At 36.3% G+C, this 24,484-nt stretch overlaps 3 protein-coding genes across 5 annotated transcripts; 1 reads left to right on the top strand and 2 right to left on the bottom strand.

Annotated features, from left to right (window-relative positions):
• Positions 1 to 38: 38 nt before the first annotated feature.
• LOC140798777 (uncharacterized) lies at positions 39 to 4,429 on the bottom strand. Of its 3 annotated transcripts, none has more exons than XM_073152818.1 (5): positions 4,318 to 4,429; positions 2,030 to 2,145; positions 1,172 to 1,247; positions 924 to 1,050; positions 39 to 597 (listed from the first exon to the last, which is right to left on the bottom strand). In XM_073152818.1, exons 2-5 carry the CDS (start codon positions 2,141 to 2,143, stop codon positions 402 to 404), a joined length of 513 nt encoding a protein of 170 aa, XP_073008919.1. In that variant the 5' UTR covers positions 2,144 to 2,145; positions 4,318 to 4,429; the 3' UTR covers positions 39 to 401. The 3 variants fall into 3 exon arrangements, with proteins under 3 accessions (XP_073008919.1, XP_073008917.1, XP_073008918.1); XM_073152816.1 differs by having other exon boundaries at positions 2,030 to 2,174; positions 4,318 to 4,416; XM_073152817.1 differs by lacking the exon at positions 4,318 to 4,429 and adding an exon at positions 2,720 to 2,915 and having other exon boundaries at positions 2,030 to 2,174.
• Positions 4,430 to 4,786: 357 nt separating this feature from the next.
• Positions 4,787 to 7,261, top strand: LOC140799414 (transcription elongation factor TFIIS-like). The gene is made up of 2 exons (XM_073153754.1): positions 4,787 to 5,176; positions 6,164 to 7,261. Exons 1-2 carry the CDS (start codon positions 5,015 to 5,017, stop codon positions 7,151 to 7,153), a joined length of 1,152 nt encoding a protein of 383 aa, XP_073009855.1. The 5' UTR covers positions 4,787 to 5,014; the 3' UTR covers positions 7,154 to 7,261.
• Positions 7,262 to 8,997: 1,736 nt separating this feature from the next.
• On the bottom strand, positions 8,998 to 21,654 carry LOC140799118 (uncharacterized). Its single transcript, XM_073153268.1, has 21 exons — positions 21,393 to 21,654; positions 20,882 to 20,980; positions 20,512 to 20,663; positions 19,092 to 19,164; positions 18,087 to 18,209; positions 17,305 to 17,413; positions 16,707 to 16,786; positions 16,438 to 16,519; positions 15,110 to 15,249; positions 14,879 to 14,989; positions 14,647 to 14,763; positions 14,446 to 14,535; positions 13,684 to 13,737; positions 13,410 to 13,484; positions 12,917 to 12,992; positions 12,711 to 12,810; positions 11,786 to 11,855; positions 11,289 to 11,362; positions 10,464 to 10,573; positions 9,719 to 9,970; positions 8,998 to 9,592 (listed from the first exon to the last, which is right to left on the bottom strand). The coding sequence occupies exons 1-21, from the start codon at positions 21,516 to 21,518 to the stop codon at positions 9,234 to 9,236; spliced, it is 2,472 nt and encodes an 823-aa protein (XP_073009369.1). The 5' UTR covers positions 21,519 to 21,654; the 3' UTR covers positions 8,998 to 9,233.
• Positions 21,655 to 24,484: the final 2,830 nt, after the last annotated feature.

The raw sequence follows: 24,484 nt of genomic DNA, 5'->3' as shown, positions 1-24,484 counted from the left end.
CCATGAAAATCACAAGAGCATACAAAGAATCAGCAACGTAATAAATGGTTCAACGTTCTTATAATGCCGACAAAAGTTTCATCGCCAAGCAGAAATGTAGAAATATAGATATATTACAAAAAAGTAATCATAGTGATATATTCTATCATCCTGATTAAGTCCTGCTGCCAGCCAACAAACATACACAATTTCCTTTAGACTTCTAAGTCACCAAGGACGACATAAAAAGTTATTTCAATAAAGAAAATCAATAACATAACAAATTCTCAGCATCTAAGGCCATTCTTTTCCTCTGGTGATCTTGTTTTTCACTATGGAGGAAAAATTGTACATCCAGATAAAAAAAGAGAGCAGCACTTCCAAAATAGAAGGGATCAAGAAGGTTCCCTGTTTAAAGCATTCTAAGAATCAGTATCAGAACCAGAACAATCAGAGTCTGAATAGAGTTCAGCAGGCCTATTTCTATTCATGTTTGCTTCAAGCGGCGGGAGGTCATCCTCTTGGGCAGAATCTACGACTTCTTCCCCTTCTAACGTTAGTTGTTCTAGATGGACCACCGCTGAATCATTCACTGCAGTACTTTTGAAGATAGTAGGCCTAGCATACGGAAAAATGGATAATTGATAAATCAACTTATCATCAACAATGTTCTTTTTCAAAAGTAAAATAATCTAGAAGCACTTCGGTTTAGCTTCTGATAGTAGCTTTCTTGAGTGGAAAAGAAGTTGTATCTTATCAAATAAAAGTAGTAGAAACTAGAAAATTATTAATAGACTTTATCTACAGCTTACTTGGCACTCCCAATAAAGGAGGATTTAAAATCAAGGGGGCTTTATGGCCCCCTCTTAGTTCCATGTGACTCCATCCATGATCACATAGACACCTAAGATAGCCATACTCAATTCCTTTTATGTTTAACTCACCATTCTGATGATTTTTCAAGGGTTCGAACTTGGTCATGGAAAAGAACTTGCAACACCATGCATGCTATCTTACTACCTGACTCAAGAGCCTGCTCTCTCCCATTTTCATCCACCACCACAAAACTCCCTACACAGGATAAATCAGAAAAGTTCAAATTCATCTCAATAATAGTCTAGATATTGCAGATGTTCAAGTAACCAAAAGAGCTGGAAAACCCTGTGATTTAAGCTAGTATAAGTGACGTCACCTCTTTTAATCCAAAAGCTCTTTTGGAATTTGGCTGGGAATAAGGCTAGAGATTTTACACCTTTTGCATCCATAACCTATGAGAAGTAAATCAACATAAGAGCAGAGAATTAGGAGGAATGAGTGAACCAGATATAGAAAAGAATAAGGACCATATCTTACTATCTACTTTAAAAGTTGCAGAATTTATCTCTCTGGAAAGTAAAGATAAGACATTACTTGTTGTTGCTAGAGTTTCTCACCATTCCGATGGACAATTTGTGATGCTATATAAAATTTGCAACTGCTTCCTAAGTTCCTATGTGACTGGTTAAACTTAAATTTCCTATGTCACATGAGGAGCATTGATGCTCATTGTTACCCTATGCTTTTAAATCTCTAATGTACTTATTAACCCCTTTATGTTGGAGGCCAAAAGAAAAACATCAATCACATGCTTGTCTCAATGAAGTCAGCAAGTCTGTCCCAAATTTTCCTAATGAGATGACCTAAAGCTGCAATATCACTGGTGCGTTGACAAACATATTGAGCAATAACAGTGCTTTCTAGCCACAGACACCCAAAAAGAAAAGAGATTCATCATCAAGTTGCAATTTGTTTAATTTAAAAATTTTCTGCCCAGTGACGATAACCTCCTCAGGTCATATGTCATTTCCACACGAACAAACTGATGCAACAAAAGAAATTTTACATGTCGACATTATACCAAATTCTCACCCACTGAAATGATGCACACTATTAAACTGACAAAATTTAAAAGAATTAGCTGCTCTACTGTTGCACTATTATAGAAAGTTCATGCCTTAATAGAGTCAAGGGAAAATAATACAACATGCAACTCAGAATGCACCATTAATACCTCAATTAGATTGGATCCTCTAAGTGATATGACCTGCATGATGCTCTGACCTTCTTGCAGACAAAGTACATCATCCTCGCATGCCCTCTTCAGATTCTTTCTTCCAGCTTTCATGTCTGGATGCCACTAAACTTATAGAAATTACCTATGAAGCACGAATACGGATATTGGATACAGCAAATTCTCAAAAAACAGGATATGATACTTCTAGGATAAGGCAATAAATACTTTATATAAAAATTATGTTCTAATGACAATCTATACATGTGTATGTGCCAAAAAAAAAATTATATTCTAGTGACAACCTACACATAACATTGCATTCAATATATCTATTATATACATAAGCATTTAATAGCAAAAATGAGATAAAACAGAGAAGTTCTACTATACTAATCTAACTGTTACTATTAAAATAAGAATTCCAACATTCTAATTCAACATATAATTGATTTTTCTTCTCTAAAATAAACAGAGAAATTCCACATAGAAAAAAAAAATCAGAGAACAAGGTAGAAAATTTGAGAAAAGGGAAAGAACAAAAAAAGCCGAGAAACGAAATTGAAAATAAAAAATTGAGAAGGCGAAAGTGGAAGAAATCAGATGAAGAAAATTCAAAAGAAAGTGAGGAAAAACTGAGAAAAGAAATTGAGGAAACAAAAGAGAAACAATTAGAAGGAGAAGAGATACCGGCGTGAGAGAGAGAGAGAGAGAGAGAGACCGGTGTCGCCCTCGACTCGTTGCTGTCGAGTGCCGAGAGAGTAGGGGAGTCGTCTTCGGCTCTTTCGTCGAGAGGGGAGACGCGGGGGGTGTGGGGAGCTACGTATCTATATATCTATATATATATATATATAGGGTCTTCATTCTAGGGCACGAATCGGTTAGAAAGACGGGAGGCGGGGGAGAGAAAAGGGTAGGGGGAAGTTGGCTATGTTAACGGGTTAGCTTAACAGGTTTATAAAAATAAATCCATGATGATTATGATAGTGATAAACAAGGATGGGACGATATTGATCAACCTTAGCCACAAGGCAAGTTTCTGAATTTTTGTTTCCATTGAATAAAAACACAAATGATCTATTTTTTTATACAAGTGATGGCATAAAGCCTGCTGGAATTGCCTCTGATTTCTAGTGCTTTATTGTTGCTTATTTCAGCATCCAGAACCCAACAACAAACAGTAAAGGCCTTAAAGATAGAAGATGATCATCTCTGGGGCTCCGTTGCTGCACCAGTGCCTAAAACTACGTCAAAGTCATCATCCCCCCATGACGATGATACCAAGATCAAGTAAGAAACCTCTGAAGACAACAACAGCCAATGACAATAGTGATACATGGGCAGCAATTGCTGGCCCTCCACCTACTACCAAAGTGAAGCCCCTATCTTTAGGAAGAGGTCGAGTAGGGGAGCCAGCACTACCAAGGTTGGGTGCTCAACGAATAGATAGAACATCTTCAAGTGGACTATGAAGTTAAATTTATGGGTAGTTATACAAACTCAGTCTTGCCTTTATTTCAAGAATTAATGGTTTCCACTTTCCAGATGTGAGTTTGTAAATTACCTTTGTATGTCACTAATACAATGCTTTGACTCCTGCTGTTATTCTTGCTTTCCAGCGATGGATTTTTTTTGCTTTTCTACTAGTGGTGATAAGATAAGCTTTCTGCAAATTTATTTTGAATTGCAGAAGAGAACTATAGCATGCATTTACTAAGAAATCCTTCTCCGAATGGCACCATTAACCCTAGCATTTTATTTTGTGATCAACTATGATTACATGGTATACACCTCTCCGTCACTATAAATATAAAAATAAGAAGCGAGTAAAACAATCCAATTGATGCACTACGCCAAAGAAGCCCTAAATAGTTCACAAAGATGCCATGCACTGTTTTTTTTTTTGAGTAAAATTATGGAAATCCCAGCAAAACTCTTCTCCAGCTTATTAATGTCCTTAACAGTGTCACCCATATTTTCCCCAGAAAGAAAGAAGGAAAGAATGAAAGAATTTTATTTTTATTGGACGACAATGGATGGATGCAGAATAACCCATTTGATAGTGTAAGAAATGCATGTAACAGAACAGCCAAACTTGCAAACCACTGAAAGAGGAGGCAGACAAGCATTAAAGTTCTGCTTCTTTGTGGGAAAGAGATCAAACTTAAAAGTGTTTTACATGCGACCAACAAAATCTAACATCGCATGCTTCACTCTCTTTCCAATCCGCAAACTAAATAAACCGAGGTAGTTTTCTATGAATTTTGCTAACATTAGGGGAGCCTTACCATTAAAATTTCCTTCTCTATAGGAGAAGAGCGAAGGAAAGAAGAGGCCGCCGCTATTCGAGAAGGGGATGGGATGGTTAATCTTATATTATTTATAGGTGAACTTCGTTAGGGTTTTTCGTGTTGCTTCTTTGGCCTTTAAATTACGATAAGATCCTCGAGAAAGGGTCGGATCTAGTTACCGGGTTACCGAGTTCAAGTCCAAAACCATGATCAACCCTAAAATTAAAAAATAAATAAATAATTTTTAACATAATTACCATTTGGATCTATTAGTAAATTGATCTATTAGTAAAAGTTTTCGCTTTTCCAAGTTTTTAAAAAAAAAAAAAGTAACCACCAATGTGGCCTTTATACGTGTCAGTCAATTAGCAGTCAGATATCTTATAATCCATGTCGGATTTGGGAAAGAAACCCGTAAAATTACATTTCCTACCGGTATATAAAACAATCTCCCGGTAAGATAATTTCTCCCTTCTCCCCAATCCCACCCTTTCCAACGCGACGCCATCCGACCAGTGAGGAGGAAAACCCCAAAGACCTCTCCTTTCTTCGAGATATCTTATTCTAGGATTCATCTACCTTTCCGCTTGTTAGGATTTTGATCTCCTCTTCTCCTCTCCTGCGGATCTCGTAGTTTATTTGGTAGATTAGTTCCATTTGCTGGTTTGATTGCTTGAGCTCCGATTCGGGATCGATGGAGAAGGAGCTGCTTGAGACCTTCGATGCGGCGAAGAAGGCGGCTGACGCGGCGGCGGAGGCCGGCGGAAAAGGCTCGCCGGAAGCGGATCGGTGCATTGACGCGCTGAAGAGGCTGAAGAGGATCAGGGTCACTACTGATGTTTTGGTGGCTACCCAGGTATTAGTTTTGGTTTCAAGTTGTGATTTTTCGGTTGTTTCTTGATTTTTCTTTTCGGTGGTTTATGGTTTCTTTTATCTCCTTCGTCGTTGGGTATTTTAATGCTTGTGGTGGAGATATCTTTTTTGCTTTGCTTTGAATCAAAGAAAGTGGGAACTTTGCTGGAAATTTTAGGGCTTATATGAAGATTAGCCTATGTAGAGGTGAAAGAAACTGGTGTTGGGTTGGTAATATGGTATGCATCATTGCTTCCTTGTGAAGCACTTTGTGGCCTTTTATATTGCTTGCAATTGACGAAAAGTATTAGTAATATGGGACCAGAGGTCATCACAAAGGTATAGGTTTTATTTTGTGAAAGTAATTTTCACTTACTGAAATGAATCTGTTGTAGGATCGCCCTTCATATTTGCATTAGTAGAGGGAGTTGATTTAGAAATTGGGAGATTCATTCAACTACTGCGTGGAAATTTGTTCAACTTTTACAAAGATCTAACTTTAGAAAACCAAACCTCTTACGTGATAAATGCAGAGAAATAATGCTTTTGTTAATCTGGATTGGAAGCTTTTGCTCATATTTGAAACCAAAATCAAGACCAACATGGACACGTCTATTGATTTGCTAAACTTAAACAATGTAGTGATTTACCTATTATAGTCTTGCACTTGTCAGATAAGTAGATTATATATGTATGTTCTTGCTCTTTGCTGCAACTGCTGGATTGCTACGTAAGCACCGTCATTTCTTTTCATATGCTGTCCAGTAATTAGATTCATTTGTTGTAAAATATAAATACTGAAAACCGGATGGAGAGGTGAAGAATATATTTGAATGACTTATCATACTTTATGTGTACTTGATTTGCTTTCTACTACTCAGTGTCCTGTTTGGTGCAAGAACACATGTTTAGAGTCTTATTGGTCCCTTAGTTATTCTCTTGTGCAATTCTCTTGTATACCATTCATTTTTTTGGTTATTGTCCCTCACAGGTTGGAAAGCGTCTTCGATATCTTACTAAGCATCCACACTCAGAGATTCAAGCAATGGCTTCCGACTTGTTAGGATTATGGAAAAACATTGTTCTTGAGGAGACTGCCAATGGTAAGAAAAATGGAACTTCTGAAAATAAAAGTTCTGTTAAAGTTGAACACAAGTCTGACATAGCACTGGTCGTCAAGGCCGGGAAGATCCCAGAAGCTGCTCCTGTAAAGATTGACAGAATTTCGAAGTCAGCAAATACCAAGGATGAGAAAGGAGAATCCAATCTTGGGAGTTCTAAGTCAGTAAGCATCAAGGTTGAGAAGACTGGAAACAATGGATCTGGGGCTCAATTTGGGAAGGCTGAGAAGATCCCAAAGGAAGAGAATAAGGTTTCTGGTAATATGAAACCATCATTAGCCCCTCGTGGACCTCCAAAGCTTACGGCAATGATCAAAAGTAATGATCCTACACGAGATAAAATCCGAGAACTTATTGCTGAGGCATTCTCTAGAGTTTCTGGAGAGACAACCAAAGATGAAAGAGAAGAAGTGAGAAACATCTTGGATGAAGTAGATGCATGTGACTCAATCCGAGTTGCTGTAACTGTAGAGTCTGTGCTGTTTGAAAAGTTAGGCCGTTCTACAGGTGCTCATAAGCATAAATATAGATCCATAATGTTTAACTTACGGGCTGATAACAACACTGATCTGCGAAGAAGGGTTCTCATTGGAGATGTCAAACCTGAGAAACTTGTTGATATGACTCCTGAAGAGATGGCTAGTGATGAGAGGAAGCTTGCAAATAGACAGATCAAAGAGAAGGCTCTATTCGACTGCGAACGAGCAGGGGCTCCTAAGGCAACAACAGATCAGTTTAAGTGCGGCAGGTGTGGACAGCGGAAAACAACGTACTACCAGTTGCAAACTCGCAGTGCAGATGAACCAATGACAACATTTGTAACTTGTGTAAACTGCAACAATCATTGGAAATTCTGTTGATTGCATATCTGGTGATCTCATTGTAGTCAAGTTTGTTATCAACTTGCTACCATGCTTGTCAGATTCGACACTTGTTTGATTAATAATTAATTGAGGTTCATTTTCCCACTTGTTTTATTTACAATGGCGCCATTTTGCTGCAAAATGTTTGACGCATTATATCTTTCATGCGGCTAGCATATCTAGGGGCTTCTTATACATAAACAGTGTGTGCTTATATTTTTGTTTGAGAGTTGTCTCCAGAATTTTTCATTGCTTGGAATTTCCTCCCCTTTTTACTTACATATATGACTTCAGGTACTAAATCTTTTTATCAAATTGTTCCCAATTGCCCCAAACTATAGAACATGGAGGAATTTACACCAACTGCTTAATGTTCCAAATGAATATAATAGAAAGTTTTTGGTTTGTGCTTGTGCACGAGGTGGCTATCGAGCTCGCATTGAAATATAAGAAGCCTATTTGATTTGGTTCTGGAGCCCAAATATAGAAATATAAGAAAGCCTATTGGGTTTGGTTACCGAGTAGAAAGAATAGAAGCCGAAGATATGATGGAGAGGCTAGGGTTTTTGCTAGGGATGAAAGCGAGTCTCCCCTCTCTCTCGAGTCTCGACGAAAGAGCTGAAGTGATATCCAGATACCGTTAACTCTCCCATTTTGAGGTATCCGTACTTGTCATGAATTTACCCACAAAAAAAAAAAGAAAAATTGCTAAAATTCAAACAATGGCAAAATGGAGGAGAAAAAAAACTTCCTATGTTTAGCCTAAAAATTTGTAGAATTGTATCGATTAAATTTCTCAATTGCTTGCCCTAGAACAGTTGATGAATTATTCGGTGAGAAAGCAAATGGATAGGAATGTCTTGGTTGGTACTTGTTATTTGTCCTAGAATGTTTGAAATGATAAGTTTATGGCATGAGCTATTCTCTCACTAAAATGTGGAATTAGAGGAATCAAACTAGCATCTTGACACTTGCAGTATGTCATGTCTCTCCACTGTATAATTTCTATTTAATTCTTTCATTTTTGTGCTATGAGATACTTCAATCTGAAGGTTGGATGTTACGATTTGCGCACAGTTGCCTTGAGGTTACATGCAAACTGAGATCAAATGAGTACCTTTTTCTCAGAGAACTCTATCTATCGAGTTCTATTGGATCTTCTTGTGCATGTGCAATGTCATTTGAAGAGAATAAGCATTTTAATGACGACTATATTTGAACTTCTTCTGCCTCCTACTTCTCTTTCCCGTCGCCGCCAACTCTGGTTTCTTATAGACAATTTTACTGTCCCTCCACTTTGCCATTGTTTGAATTTTAGCAATTTTTCTTATTTTGGTGGGTAAATTTATGACAAGTATGGATACCTCAAAATGGAGAGTTAATGGTATCTGGATATCGCTCGGATATGTTGAGGATTACGTTAAAGAATATATTTTGAATACCCATTTTAGACTTTCGAATTTATTTTCATAAACCTGTTAAGTTAACCCGTTAACTTATAACTCAAAAGTGTGCACATTGTTACCTGTTAAGTTAACCCGTTAGCACATTGAACTTTATAACTCAAAAGTGTGCAAACATTGGCACCTTTGTGAACTATTTAGGGCTTCTTTAGCGTAGTGCATCAATTGGATTATTTTACTCGCTCCTTATTTATATTTATAGTGACGGAGAGGTGCATACCATGTAATCATAGTTGATCACAAAATAAAATGCTTGGGTTAATGGTGCCATTCGGACATTGTTTAAGATGGAGAAGGATTTCTCAGTAATGCATGCTAACATGCTATATCCTATCACCCTAGAAGAAAAGGAAAAAATCCATCGCTGGAAAGAAAGAATAACAGGAGGAGTCAAAGCATTGTATTAATGACATACAAGGTAATAATAGTAATTTACAAATTCACATCTGGAAAGTGGAAACCATGTTCACGGTAATTCTAAAAAATGCATACCCCATTAATTACTTGAAATAAATGTCAAAAAATGTACACAAAAATAGAAGCCCCTTGATAAAGGCAAGACTGAGCATTTGTGCTCTCGTAACATGTTTGTATAACTACCCATAAATTCAACTTCATATTCCACTTGAAGATGTTCTATCTATTCGTTGAGCACCCAACCTTGGTTGTGCTGGCTTCACTCCTCGACCTCTTCCTAAAGATAGGGGCTTCACTTTGGTAGTAGGTGGAGGGGCAGCAATTGCTGCCCATGGATCACTATTGTCATTGGCTGTTGTTGTCTTCAGAGGTTTCTTACTTGATCTTGGTGGCGGTGCAGCTATAGAACCCCACAGATCATCTTCATCGTCATGAGAGGATGAAGACTTTGTATCTGATGACTTTGATGTAGTTTTAGGCACAGGTGCAGCAACGGAGCCCCAGAGATCATCCTCTTCTATCTTTAAAGCCTTTACTGTTTGTTGGGTTCTGGATGCTGAAATAAGCAACAATAAAGCACTAGAAATCAGAGGCAATTCCAGCAGGCTTTATGCCATCACTTGTACAAAAAAATAGATCATTTGTGTTTTCATTCAATGGAAACAAAAAGTCAGAAACTTGCCTTGTGGCTTAGGTTGCACTACTGGCCGTTTTTGAGCAGCTTGTATGTTTGCAAGGAGTGGAGGTGGCTTCTGCTCCTCAAGTGGATCAATATCGTCCCATCCTTCTTTATCACTATCATGATCGTCATGGAGATCTCCATTGTCAAGTTCACCCCATCCATCTACTGACCTTGGTGATGGAGGGGTAGGTTGTTCGAGAGAGCTGGAAGTGGATGTTGCATGACCTGCTGCAACACCTGGAGCATCGATAACTAGAGATTTCACAAGAACCATGAAGAAGCATTAGTTGTCGGACACATTTACGGAAACGCTAATTGTTCATATCTTCTATTCTTTTACAAGGTTAAGAAGTGAGCTGGAATTTCAGCCATCTCAAATATCAAATATCAAACATCAAATATAATGAATGGACAATGGTGACTCCTAATACAAGCAGATCTTCATTCTCCCAAAGCAGGACATCTGAATTAAAATATGATCTAACCAAGCAATTGAATGGAGGATAGCAAATAAAGGTTTTTGTTCCTTTCCACCAGTCGATATCAACATGTACATAGAAATTGTAGGATAACTGGATAACAGTATTCATGATTATATTACTCATTGTATTGCATTTTCTGAAAATTATGCAGTAGCAACTATTTATGGTTACTGTATTCCCAACTTGACTATTTATTGTTATTGGACCTACAAATATCATGGTCAATGAAGATTTTCTAAGATGATTTGTAATAAAGCAATTACCTGAGCTAGCACTGGAGGAAGCTGAAATTAGTGTATTATTGGCATTTCCAGAAGCAACTGGAGCATGCTCAGAAGCTTTTCCCTTGTGTGTAAGAGAACTCATCGCCCACCTGCGTATTAGTTTTTTTGTCAACTCCAAGTTTTTTAAATAATCATGAGTACACCTACGGGCTCATCTTAAGAGAGACATTGCTGAATGTGCAGTGATTAACAGAGAGTCAAAGATGAATAGATACACTTTTGTACTCCATATAATGAAACAATAAGATGAAAGTATTCCATAAGAAATTTAATAGCCTAAGCTTAAAATGCTACAAGTATGTACTGCTCGGTAAAGAAAGGTACTATTTATGTAAAACTATTGCATTGCCAGATATATGCCCTCAAAGTGAGATATGAGAAGGCTCAACAGTATCAATTAAGTCGATGACAACTTACAGCAATGCAGAGAAGACAGTACATCACTCTTGGGACCAGTAGTGGAGTGAAAGAATAAATTAGTCTAACTCCAATTTCCTTTATTTATTTCTGCAAACAAAACTCAGCTGAGACAACTGGTTTGTAAGTCAGATTGTTTAGTGACCATCTACTGACAAGAATCCAAATGGACCAAAAACCTAAGGAATAACAATAATGCCCCATGTTAACCTTCGCTATAGCTCTTACTGAAACCCACATCCATGCGGTGGTGCAGATAGACAGCAATAAACACATATAGATATAGACAAGAATAATGTTTATCGTATTGCACGAAAAGAACAAAATCAGCATATAAATATGAAAAATATGCAGATCAAGAATACACTTTATGAAGATGTGACTCACCCAAGCAAACTGGCATTTCCGGGCTTTAACTGAATTCCACCGCCTTCAGCCCCACTATTATCTCCCACATTAATCTAAAAATAAGAAAAATAGTTCAACTATCATTCAAGCAAAAAAAAGGATTCTAGCGGGTGAAGGTAGGAACTAACAGAAAGGCCAAACTGCAGGGCCTCGAATCACTGATGCTTGAAAATATCTTCCAGAACATAAAGATTAAGAAGATAAAATGTACTCAATTGGTGACTGATAATCAGGTACGACTCAATAAGTCCTCTAATGAAAGTTAGTCCAGAGTGAATATGTTGTTTGCATATATCGTCAAACAGAACCAAGACAACAAAAAAAAAAATTAATGCCAATGGCGGATATCAAATGATCGATAGAAGTCAAACTTTGAAGATAATAACATATGTAATAAACAAAAGGCACTTAAACTTCTCTCTCAAGAAACATTTATATCTTTTTATTAATATAAACAGATAAGAAAGATTACATACCTTTTCATAGTGCTGCCTTGCTATCAGCAGAAATTGATCAATGGCTTGAAATGCCTTTGTTCTTACATCACTGAAGGAAATAAAAGCATAATTTAGTGAAACAACACAGTAGGATTTACTTTGAAGAGCATAACTTCATGGTGCAACATGCCATAAGCTTATACGAACAATGAATTCAGAGTTCAGACAATACAGAAACCTACAACATAATGGCCGCTGAACATCAAACTATGTTGCAACCAATTATAACATTAAATCTAGGTCAGTAAGATCAAAATTTTATGTGCCATTCAATATGCCCTTGTTAGTTTTTGTGGCACATCATTATAAAATAGAGGGAGAAGAAGCTAAGAGGAGAGAGGGGCAGGTCCAAGAGAGAGCACTGAGAGGCATAACAGAAAGGGGAAGACGATCTCGTTGTACCACCACTCCCACTAAGGCACTAACAAATTTTAGAAGGGCGCCTCTTAAGCATCTCTGCCTGTCTTGCTCATTGAGCTACAGCAGAATGACACTCTGTACTGGCCGACAATGGTCGTACCGCTCAACATGCATCATTGTGAGTTTGTGACAGACCATGTACAGAGGGATTTCCCGGGGCAAATAAATCCCGATTAAGGAAAGCAGATAATCCATGTAAATGTTTAATATATGCAACTAATCCAATATAGGTCCAAGTGAGGGAATGAAAATCATAATTCTTGGTCAGCAAAAAGCAAAAAAATTGAATGAAAATTAGAAGGCTTATACCATAAAAGACTGATACTAGAAAAGGCGATCAAAATTTGTGCATTACATGGAATATAGAATCACAGATCTCCAATCATAAGACATATGTCCTTTGTAGATAATATATATAATTTCCTCTGTTAGATAGGCAAGAAAAAGCTGAGCAGGGAAGGAATAGTTTTAAGTGATATATTACCCATCTGGATCAATTGTAAGAACAACGATGTTAGGCAGGACCCGAGTTGCAACCTCTGTTATGTCATAATATGAACTAGTGACACTTAAAGCCATAACTCCTGCCACACCAAAGTTTTACAATTAAATAACTCATAATAGCAATGATTGCTAAAATTATGGACAATATTAAATATGAATCACTGATATCTAAGCAAGTTGATATACCTGCAGCTCGAGCTGGAGGGAAGTTGTCTCTCAAAGCACGAACTGTAAATGCATTAATTAAGACTCTCTTCCTTGTCTGCATTATTCATACAAAAAGGGCCTTATGAGCATTATGAGTCTGCTGCACAAAAATCCACCCAACTATCCACATTGGGAATGCATAAACTTTAGGACTTCAAATAAAAACTTAAAAATTTATGGGATCCTAGAAAGATAGGCGAGTAAATTTTATTGGGTAATTTGTTTGGAGTCTGCATCCAATAAAAGCATGACTCCCAAATACATAATAAGTCTAAACAACTATTTAGCACAATAAATTAAAGGGTGGATATTGAGCATCACTTCTCTTTTTTTTTAAACCAACTTCTACAGGTGGGATTTGTTTGCATGAATCATTATTAAATACATCAGGAAGATCACTAGGATTTAAGATAGCAAGAGATTGAGTAGGAGGGAGGAAGAGTGAAGGAGAGTAAGCAGCTTTAGAACCAACCCCCTCATTCATGTAGCTAGCTATGTTCCCAAGTAGAATTGTAGTGTTCGTCCTGATTGCTGGTTCTTCATCCACCTGAACAAGCAAGCAATAGTTTTAACAAAAGATGTGGTTACAAATGCAACTCGACATATCGACATAACCATCCTGATTTAATTAAATAGACTATGAGAATTTGAAGAACTGAAATGATCTAGCAGCAGTTAAACTTAACATAGCAACAAAAGAAGTAAAGAATATTGTTATTAACTTAATATACAAATTAAAAGACCACCTGTAGCTTAGAAAGGTACTTTAATAAAGATCCTGAAATAGTGCGCTGGGATAACTGCAGTAGAAAGCCAGTTGAGGTTAATATACCAGAAAAAGACATAAAACCAAAAGGTTGACTTGTCATGCAAGAGATTTAGAAATTGTCTTCCAAAATTTAGTCTTTGACAGAAATTAAACATACCTAATACACAAACAATTCAATACCTTCCAAACTATGTTATTGAAAAATCACACTAGCAACCAAGATTCAAAGTTTCAGTTTCAATTTCAGTTGCAGTTCTTGGAAAGTGAAATGTTTCGGAGTTTCTGTTGGTTTCCACCATTTGGCTCTGGTTTTGTAAGTCTCCTTTTCTGATTTCAATATTTTTTTAATATATAAAAATCAAAATAATTTAGCATAATGAAATATCACTTGGATACAAGTAAAACTCTTGGGCGGATAATGCAAATACTGAAGGTAGCCGCATGCAATGGTCACAGGCAGAAAAGCCATAGCATGTGGGCAAGCTCTAGCCGTAGAAACACACACAAAAAAAGAAAGGAAGAGAGTCGATGTTAAAAATGTAAAAGTATCATACATAAAGAGATCATAAACAACTGAGTTGCCGAAGTTCATTTTCTGCTCATTTTTTACTTCTCAGTTCTTTCTCGCCAAATTTTAAAGAAATGAAACGTCTATCCCAGATCCCAGTGCATCATCCTCACATTACGCCAAATAAGCAACAATAGTGGAAAATGAAAAATCCTGACAGAAAAGCATTACCTTTGGGGCCAAAATGAGCATAGACTTCAGTGTCAGTTCACGAAGAAATGCAGAGGTATCAGAGAACCCTGTGGCAACATGAGGGAATACCTACAGATACACAAAAGACAATTATATGGACTGCTACTCAGCTGTTTCCGTTAAAATGATAAAAGAAAGTTTTGAAGCTGTGCACACTCAGACATTTCATATAATCACAACCTGTTCATCAACAATTTGAGGTGTCAATTGTTCTCCATACTGATCTATGTGTTGCAAAAGAGCAACTCGGATAGCTCGGTCATTAGAGGCAAAAAGCTTCACAATGGTTGGCAATACCTAAATAAAGAAAATATTTTCAACTTGTGAATATGACAAGTAACAGCTAAATCCAAGGTTAAAGCAATTGTATTGATGAAGGTTAAGCACTGCAAGCAAGAGAAATAAAAAGGACCTTGACATTGAATTGATCCGCTGGAAGCCATGATCCCATCTTCAGTAGAACAGTCAAGGCAGGAGCAGCAGCTGAACCAAATTCCAAGGACGAAGCTAACAGTGGAAGCAACTGTAATGGCAAAATAATCAGACATACAAAAGGAATCTAGCAAACTTACTTCGGAATGAAAACTATGACATTGTACCACTGTAAACAATGTGTCTGACTCCTAATACATATTCCACTTACCTTTTTCAATACAATTTGGCGGGGAAGCTGTTCTGCAACATTTGGGAGCTTGCGGAAAAAGGTATCTTTCTCAACGCTGTCCTTTAGATTAAGAATTTCCATGAACTGGATAGTCTCTACCAGCTTATTATGAAAATATTCTACAAAATAAGAATTATATCACCATGACACATTCTAGCAAGATAACTTTCATACAGATTGTGTGTGTCTGAAAAAACCTATCACAGAAAGAAGGTTTAGTTACATACTCACCCCTTGAACTATGAGTCAATTTTCATAATAAGAATTAAATATATTACCATGACACATTCTTGCAAGAAAACTTTCATACAGATTGTATCTAAAAAACCTATCACAGAAAGAAGGTTTAATTAATAATTACATATTCACCCCTCAAACTACGAGTCAATATCACATTGTACCCCTGAAAGTAAAAGCATACAATATGCTCCTTGAACTTACAATATCCACCCTTATAAAAGGGTGTCAAGTGGTACACTTTAGATATTTTAAGGGATAAATTGTATGTTGTTATACTTCAGGGGTGTCATATGATATTAGATCGTACTACAGGCGGTGAAAATTAAACCAACAAAGAAAAACATAGAATGCAAATACTGTAGCGAAGTCAGTGAATCAAGCACCATTTAAAACTAAGAATAATAAAACAAAAGGATAGTGGTGGAAACTTTTATACAAATTCAATACTGGTGAATGATGCAAGAGAAAAGACATTACTTGACAGAATCAATATTAGTACATCCCTTTGAGAACAAAATTGCTTGCACTAGTCAAGATGTTGTGATGCATTCATAGAAAAGAACCTTCCATTAAATAGAGATGAATGGGAAAAGATGGACCCATCTAGTGGACCCCAAATAGTTGGTAGTTTGTTACTGGTATTGTTCTGTCAATATCTTCTGTTTGACCCTTTAGACTGACCAAATGGAGTTTGCCAAACTGACAATCTAAGACAGAAAATGTATCTTTACACTTGAGATTACTTTGAGGCTTTAAGCCAGTATCATAATCCCTTTAGTTCATAGATCATGATTAATAATAGACCCATCCACAAGACACAAACGCAAACTTTTGCTATAATCCCATATTCACCCCAACACTTGTGGATACTGCCTTACACCCTATTTTGTAAATAAGAGTTCTCTGTAAATACCAATAGTCTTTTTTTCTTTAATCATCAAACTTTATAAGTCATGATGAAATAGTGACTAAAGGCAGACAAAAAGTCCAGCAGATCCAGAATATGACAATATTACTATCAGAGGAAAAGAAAAAGGTTGGCAATAGTTCTGATATAATGAGCATACCACTGTTATCTATAAGCTTTGAGGGATTCAGTCTCCGAGAAGGCATAGAACTTAATAGTCTTTGATAATCTGGAAGTAGAGACTGTGAGACAAGAAAAAGAAATAAATCCCAATAGTATTGGGTGAGTTGTTGAAGTATAATCTACATAATGAACAGAAGAATCATAGGTAGTAGGATTACTGTAACTTACAGCATTATTTCTCCAAACATAATTAGAGAGATAATATCTAATATTTCAACAAACAGCAAAGCAATCATAAAGACCAACCTTGGGAATCGAAGCAGTATTCCGCAGCTCCTCTGTCTTGACCAACTTAGTACCAAAAAAGAGCTCATATATTAAACAGCCTGATATTGAGGTTAATATATTAGATCGATAATTCCGAGAGTTATCACAGGCTAGTTACACTTTGAAAAACAATAAAAATACTAAATAGAATATTACAGAATAACATACAATGGCCTTTAATCATGTCCTCCTCAAGCCCCTTCCTCCCCTCACTTCCTCTAATAATTAATCTTGGGGCTCGGGGTCTCTACTTCAAAATTTTGGCTCTCAAAACACATTTCGGATTATATTTAGCTCCTAGAATATAAAGTTTGAGGCTGCAAGGATAGCAGCATGGCGCCTAGTAAAGTGTAGAGAGTGATGGACGACTATGTGCAGGTTAGCGGTATTAGCTATTCTTATAAGATGAAAAGTTCTTCAAGGAACTAGCTACAATAATTTTGCAATACACAGCAGAAAATCAGTGGCTAAAATATGAAATTGTTCAAACCTCAAACAACAGTCCTGCTTCCCTAAAAATATCAGGTGAATTATCAACCTACATGTATACACTGCCATAAAATGAGTAAAATCTCACCTAAGCCCCAAGAATCAATTGCCCATGGAGGTGACTTTCTTATGGATGCCCAATCTGACTTTGCCAATTCCATTGGTTTGTACTGTGATCCAACCAACCACTCAAATTGCTGCATGAGGTAGACAAAAATCAGAAGTCTCATTTGTTTGTAAAACCATAAGCATTATAGATACAGAAATAATGTTACAACTTGCATGGTGATTATAACATCATGCTTAGAAAAAGAGCAAGTGTTTCTTGTTCATGACATGTCTGATCTATTTAATATTGTCAAGACAAGAAAATGAACATGATGTCCACCTATCCAGTAGAAAGCATAAAAAGAGGAAGAAATTCAGGGGTCTCACTTTTTTTGTAGGGAAATAACACTAGACGAAATTTATTTTAAAGTTGATTATAACACCCCAAACCCTAAGCAGCTCCTCAATTTTCTAGATTATATTGAAAAATAGAAGTCACCCTTGTGTATGCATGTATCTTCAGGCATACTAAAAAAATAGGTTATTATACACCCCAACCTCCATTCCTTGAAAAGAAAAAGTAGCAATAACAGGAACCGGAGACAATGAAAAAACTTTTAGTGCATCTTATAAAAAGCATGTTTTGTATAAAATGCCACTGGTACTGCTGGAAAATTGTATAATTGCATGGCAACTAAAATGTCTAACCATGGTTTTAACATAATATCCTACAATCTCATATGATAAAATCAAAATAATTATAGTTCTAGTATTTAAGTGTGAACAGCATGCAACAGCCAGAAAAATTGAGGCCATGCTTACCAGCATAGGGCCATTAGAAGCATCATTGCTACCATCAAACTCCGATAGGACATCAAAAGCATGCAGCTTCCAGTCCAAAGTTGGAGTCACAACAACACTAGCCAAGCATACATTGCCATGTACCTGGAATTAAATGAATTAGGTAGATAATCAGTTAAGGGCTCACCATCTATTGTAATTTTCCTTTTCTTTTCCAAAAAATTGCTGCTGAACTTGAACAGTAAACTCACTATCACGTATGCATATATTTTCCATCTTATTGCAGGACATAAATGATAAGTCAAAATAATATAATTCTGTAAGTAATTACAACCGACAAGAATTTCGCTAGAAAGCATTACATGAAAGTTCTTTCTATTGGGTAATCTATTTAATTGTTTGCTTTCCTCTGTTTTTTATGTCCTTTTCCTTACAATACAGAAAAGATAACTTTACGAACCAAATAGATATGCAGCATATTTGAGGAGACATTACAGCTTGGAATATTGAAAATTGATTGGCTAAGAGAATCAGCTGTAAAAATTGCCTTTCAATGTAGAAAGTTTTGTAACTACTCACTGGTCCGAGAAGGCTTTCATGTTAAACAAAGTTGTCCAAGCAATTTTGGAGTTTTTTTTTTTTGTTTTAAGGTAATACTACTAAGAGGCTTGCCATTGGAGTTAAACATTGAAGCTAGGATTTCCTAAATTGGATACGTATAAGATAAGCTGTTAATATAGACTTACATAATTATTATAAATCTGTTTTTGACCTAATGTAAGACTAGAATAATATATAAACAAAATGTAGAGCAATTAAAATTAGAATCTCTGAGCAAGTATGACAAAAGAAAATTTAGCAAACAGAGCAAATAAGTATTTGAAAAAAAAATTACACAGATACGATCAACCGTCCAATACCAACAACATATGATAAATAATAACAGCAAAGAGCCACTGCATGTGAATCTAGTCAAGAACTGAACAAGAGAAAATGCAATTTACATTCTGGGTTAAAGATTCATACAAGTTTGCAGTCATTATTTAGAAAGCTCACTGCTTTAGATATCTGGTGAAGTCCCCATGCATAGTACTCATCCCTGTATTACAAATCAACAATTCATAACCAGATATAACTTTATAATTGCATGAAATTCTGCAAGAAAATGGTAAATGGAAGATTACATTAGTAACCTATAAAGTCGTAAACATTCTCCTCAAAATGTGTAGGATAGCATACTGAAAAACTACAAATAATTTATAATGAGATAGCAGTTCATCTAAATATTAAGGTACATCTTTTAGGGTAAAGTATCTTTTAAGTGTTATCTATCCCAAAACATTTCAAAAGTATGGTGAGGCTATGGGAATAAAAAAAATGGTGAAAATCATAAAATCCTTCAAATATTACAACTTCTGGTAGCTTCTCATAACCCTGGATATTAAAGAATTATTGAAGTTCAGGGAACTAAGACATTAATTGTTTTGAAAAGGTTTAGGCTGCATGTTATGGTAGGGATTTAAGAATTTAAAACTGATTGCAGGCCAAGATTGTTGCAAGTAACAATAAAGCTGGTCAAAGAAATTGTGTTCATTCAAAATCAGATGATCATGACTATTGCTTTCAAGATCAAAGAGGTATAAATAAACTGAAAACATGAATTCAATAGATCCATGGGACTATGAGAACTAAAAGATTTAATTTATAACTAGATGCATGAGTAATGCAAAGAAATATGCAGTTTGCTGAAACGGCATGACATACATGAACCATTCTAAAGATTCCACAACAGCACATAGAAATTTGCTTATTTACTCTTAGTCTGGGAGAACCAGAGGACATGATATATGAGCAACATTAGTTCTTCAAAGAAATGACAAAGAAATAAAGCAAAGAAGAAAATGATAATCCATCATCCAGTCAGTATCATCAATGTTGTAGTCTATCTAAAATGAGTCACCTATAACAAGTTTAAATGCATCATAACATTCCTTGACCACGTAGACATAAAGATGTGAGCAATTCGAAATACCAACAAAAAGTTTCAAAAGAAGTGTCTTCATAATAAAAATGCAACTTCTCAATGACATTAAAGGAACTTGGCCATAGTAGTGATAACTGTTTTATTTTCTTTTCCCAAGAATCTACTAAAACAGACAATATACTCTATCTTTCGAGAATTCTAGTCACAGCACCAACATGCTTCTGTGACAAACCAGAAAACATAACAGTTTATTACAATAAAATGTCTGCGTCCCAGTGAATTAACTTGTTGAAGCTTAATCTTGGAAATTACTTGATTGCAATCAAGAAATTGCACAAATTACTACAAGCAAATATACAGATAAGTTACCAGGTATAGAACCATATTTGTGTTTTAGACAGACGAACTTGAGAAAACATAAGTGCCAGAAACACCGAATTCAGAAAAGGAAGTCCCCCGTACCTTTGTGTGCCTTCAAGATTGAGTTCCTTCAGCTTTTCAGAGAGCGGCATTACAGGCTCTGTTACAATGTAAATTGTGTTCTTGGTAGTAGATCCATCAATAACTTCTGCCTCACTACTATGAAGGAAAGACAAAATATTTGGATGTCTTACCTGCAAGATACAGTTGATGGTTTCTAAGCTGCCTTACCAACTACTATCCAAAATAAAATCAAGTTTCAACTTTCAAAGTCTTAAAAACTCCAATTTTTCTCTAAATGGGCTATCAAAAAGCAACCTCGGAATACGTAATTATCACACATTTGCATATAACCACATTTATATAAATTGATTAAACATTTTCCAAAAAAAAAAGAAATCCACTATCTTACAGTGCGCAATCTCTTAACACCATTGCGAGCAGCAGCTATAAGTCGGTCTTGAGCGTTGTTCCCTGAGAGAGAAAATATGGATACTGATGACCCGTCATCCTGATCAACAAGACAACAGATATCATGATTAGCTTATTCCCCCATGTCAACTACACTAGCATAGGAAACCGCACCGATCATTGGACAGACGTGGAGAAACATATATAGCAATAGAAGTATAAAAACCACTAGAATTCCAACCAGATACATATAATGCAGTGAAGTTCACTTAATCCCACTTCATAAGGCGCATTTGCAACCCAATATGAGGAATTAACCAATTCCCGTTCTCCAAAAGCATTACAAAAGAATCGAGAACAAGAAAGGAACCCAATTTCTCCGATAACTACATGTGAATCTGATCGAATTTAAGGCTAAACAAGTGATCTAAATAGTGGGACGCCAGATCCAATTTCCAGCAGAACCTAAACGGAATTCAATAACACATTGCGAGAAAATGAAGATTTGGAACCTTGGAAGTGCCTCGGTGGTGCGTCCAGGATCCCCACGTGGTGGAGTAGGGATCGCCGATGTTGTACGGGAGATCCTTGATACCGGATCCAGATCCGGAGACCACCTCCTTGAGGAATTTGAACATCTTCTTGCTCGATTCCTTTTCCGCCCTTCGATATGTGATCCAGGAGAGAGGAGAGAGAGAGAGAGAGAAGGGCTTCGGTGATCTGGAAGATCGGAAGGGAAGAACGATGGAAGATTTGGGTAAATTGGGTCCTTGCGTCGTAGCGTATCGCATCTCGCGTCGTCTTTTTAATTGGGCTTCAGGCCTTACGGCCTTACATGATAATCTGGGCCCTGGCCAGCAAACTTCGTGCCAAGCATGTTTTGTTTTTAAGCCCTTTAAAGTTTTGATAATAGCCCAATTCTTAGATAGCTAGTAAGCCCAGAGTTAGATACATAAATAAGAGATTTGAGAAGGGTATACACGCAAAAAGAAAAAACCCTTTCATATAGATAGATGCACAGGCAAATAAGTACCTTCGAAGGATATACATAAAAATAAAAACCTTTTTACATCTTTCTCCTTTTTTAATAAAAGATTAGTGAGAGAAAAAAAAGCTATTAGTCAAGAAAAGAAATGAAATATATAGTGATGGATATTTTGTATAAAGTTAAGATACCGTTTTGCAAAATAAAAGAAGGTGTATTTCTAGGGATCAAATATGATATTGGCATCTGTATTTAGATTTTTTTCTTCGAAATAACTTAGTGAACTTAATTTTCATACTTATTAAGTACAACTACGAATACGAATCGTATATGTATTTATTTTTTAAAATCTATAAGAATTTATGATACAAGTATTAAGAAAATATATATATATATATATATATATAAAAAGGTCTTCACATCTTAATTTTATAATATTTTAAACTGCTTTACATACGAATATTCAGATATTAAGAAAGAAATATCTCAACTAGTATTCCATAAAACTCAAATAAAGATCGAGATCGGGTTTAATCCAATAAGTCTAATAAGTCTCACTCATGGACCTCATGGTCCTAAACAACTGGATTACTTACTGATTAATGCCGAGAGCTCGATGGGCGATCCAACGGTCCACAGTGAAATTGCTCATTTTCTTTTGGTTTTTTTTTTTGCATGTACACCCTTAAAAAAACATTATTTGCTTATATACGTTTGTATTTGTACGTATGCCCACTCAAAACATCTTATTTGTATAACACTCCCGATAAATGGGCCAACGTAGTTCTATACGCATGATTAGGCCCAGTGTTATTATACTACTGGGTCATGGGCTCTAAATTTGTTATCATTCGCACCCACCTTAGTAAATTAATTGAACCCGGACAGTAGCGTCATCCTATGTATATATTGATACAAGTCCTATAGAAAATGTTAGTTGAACTAGTCTCTCTAAGCCTTCACATTGTCGTATACGATGTTGTGATGAGTTGGCTAAACATATTCAATGTCGACCTGCAAGCCTAACTTCTCGGAGTTTCTATTAACTAATTAATATAGTACTAAACTTTGCTCTAGATCTGATATATATATATATATGAGCACCTTGGCTTATTAAGAGTACTTCTAAGTTCTAATTAAGGTAGAGCCAGTAGAGATAAACTAGCTAATGGCATCTCCCATGGTAGGCGAAGAGAGGGGTTTCAATTGCGAAAAGGCGATCGAGGAGGTCACTCGCGGCTACGAGCTCACAGCCCAGCTCAAGGAGGTGGTCAGGATGGTCTTAAATGGATCAGATGACAAGCTTTCTCAGGCTGATGTGGTGCTAGAAGAGATCATGCAAGCTTTTAGGACATCCCTCTCCATTTTGAAGCCTAATGAACAAAACTTAGCCAACTCAAATGGCTGTGGAAGAGACCAAGGCAGCTGGAAGTAAGTTTAGATCCAACTCCTTTTCTTAGATTTCTTGGGTCTCTTAATCGTATACTCTTCTCTTTGATAGGAGTATGCTTACATACCAACCTCATTGTGATGGGTACCAGTGGAGGAAATATGGGAGTAAGAAGATTCGCCACAACAAGTATCCAAGGTTATTATTCTTCGACTTCAATCTTTTTCTTTTTTTTGTTTTCATTTTTTAAAAGAAGAAATGAAATGGATGATAGATGTAGCTAGATAAAAGGTTAAAGGATATATCTTGCGAAGAAACAAAGAAGAAGAAAAAACTAAAATAAGATTTTCTCAAATTAATAGTAAGAACTTACATTGCATCATGAGAAAGAAACGAATCCCTGTTATTAACTACCATTTTGTACTTGTTATTAATTTGCAGGTGCTACTATAGATGCACTTACCATCGTGAGTGCAATTGCCATGCTGCAAAACGAGTGCAGCAGCAAAACGAAGAAGACCCTCCTTTGTTTCTGGTCACCTATTGCCATGAACACACATGCAAAGATTATATCATCTCCACCTTCCTGACTACTATTAGTGTTCATCAAACGATGAATTCCTCTCCAAAGGACTCAGTACTCTTGCCACCTTTGGATTTGCGTGCTAGTTATGGGATAGAAGGAGGAGGAGAAGAAGCTCTCGTCTCATCCTTGGCCAGTGTAATAAGATCAGGATGCAATGGAGATGCAAAGCCTTCTCCAGAGCCTAAGATTGATGATATGATGTGGTCAATGCCATGCATGTCGCCAATGCCATCTGGATTAGAAATGGACTACATGACGACGATGATCGATGACATGGAGTTCTTTAGCTCCTAGAAATTTCATTCACTGGTTAATTTGCGTGCATGTAGGTTGCTTTTTTATGAATTGATTCATCTTATTGTGGAAGATTTGAGAAATAAAAATGATGGGGTTTATTGGGTTTAGATCGGGTTGATGTTAGATTGGTATTTGAGTTGTGCTCTACTTAATTGTTAGTGACATGGAAAAGTAGTTGGGATAGCTCGTTTGCTCTATTTTTCTATCAAAAAGAAAAAGGAAAAGAGAAATTAAACAGCTACATATTTAATATTACAAGAAAGATTTCGTAGCAAAAGCAACTTTTTCTTCTTTTTTTAAATTATTTAAGAGCAAAAAGGCAAGAGATGGGTTAATATATATATAT

This window comes from Typha latifolia, chromosome 12, assembly GCF_019914945.1.
Source record: "Typha latifolia isolate L0001 chromosome 12, TyphaL0001v2, whole genome shotgun sequence".
NCBI lineage: Eukaryota > Viridiplantae > Streptophyta > Magnoliopsida > Poales > Typhaceae > Typha > Typha latifolia.
Note: the sequence above shows the minus strand (reverse complement) of the source record. Positions and strands in the feature narration are given on the sequence as shown.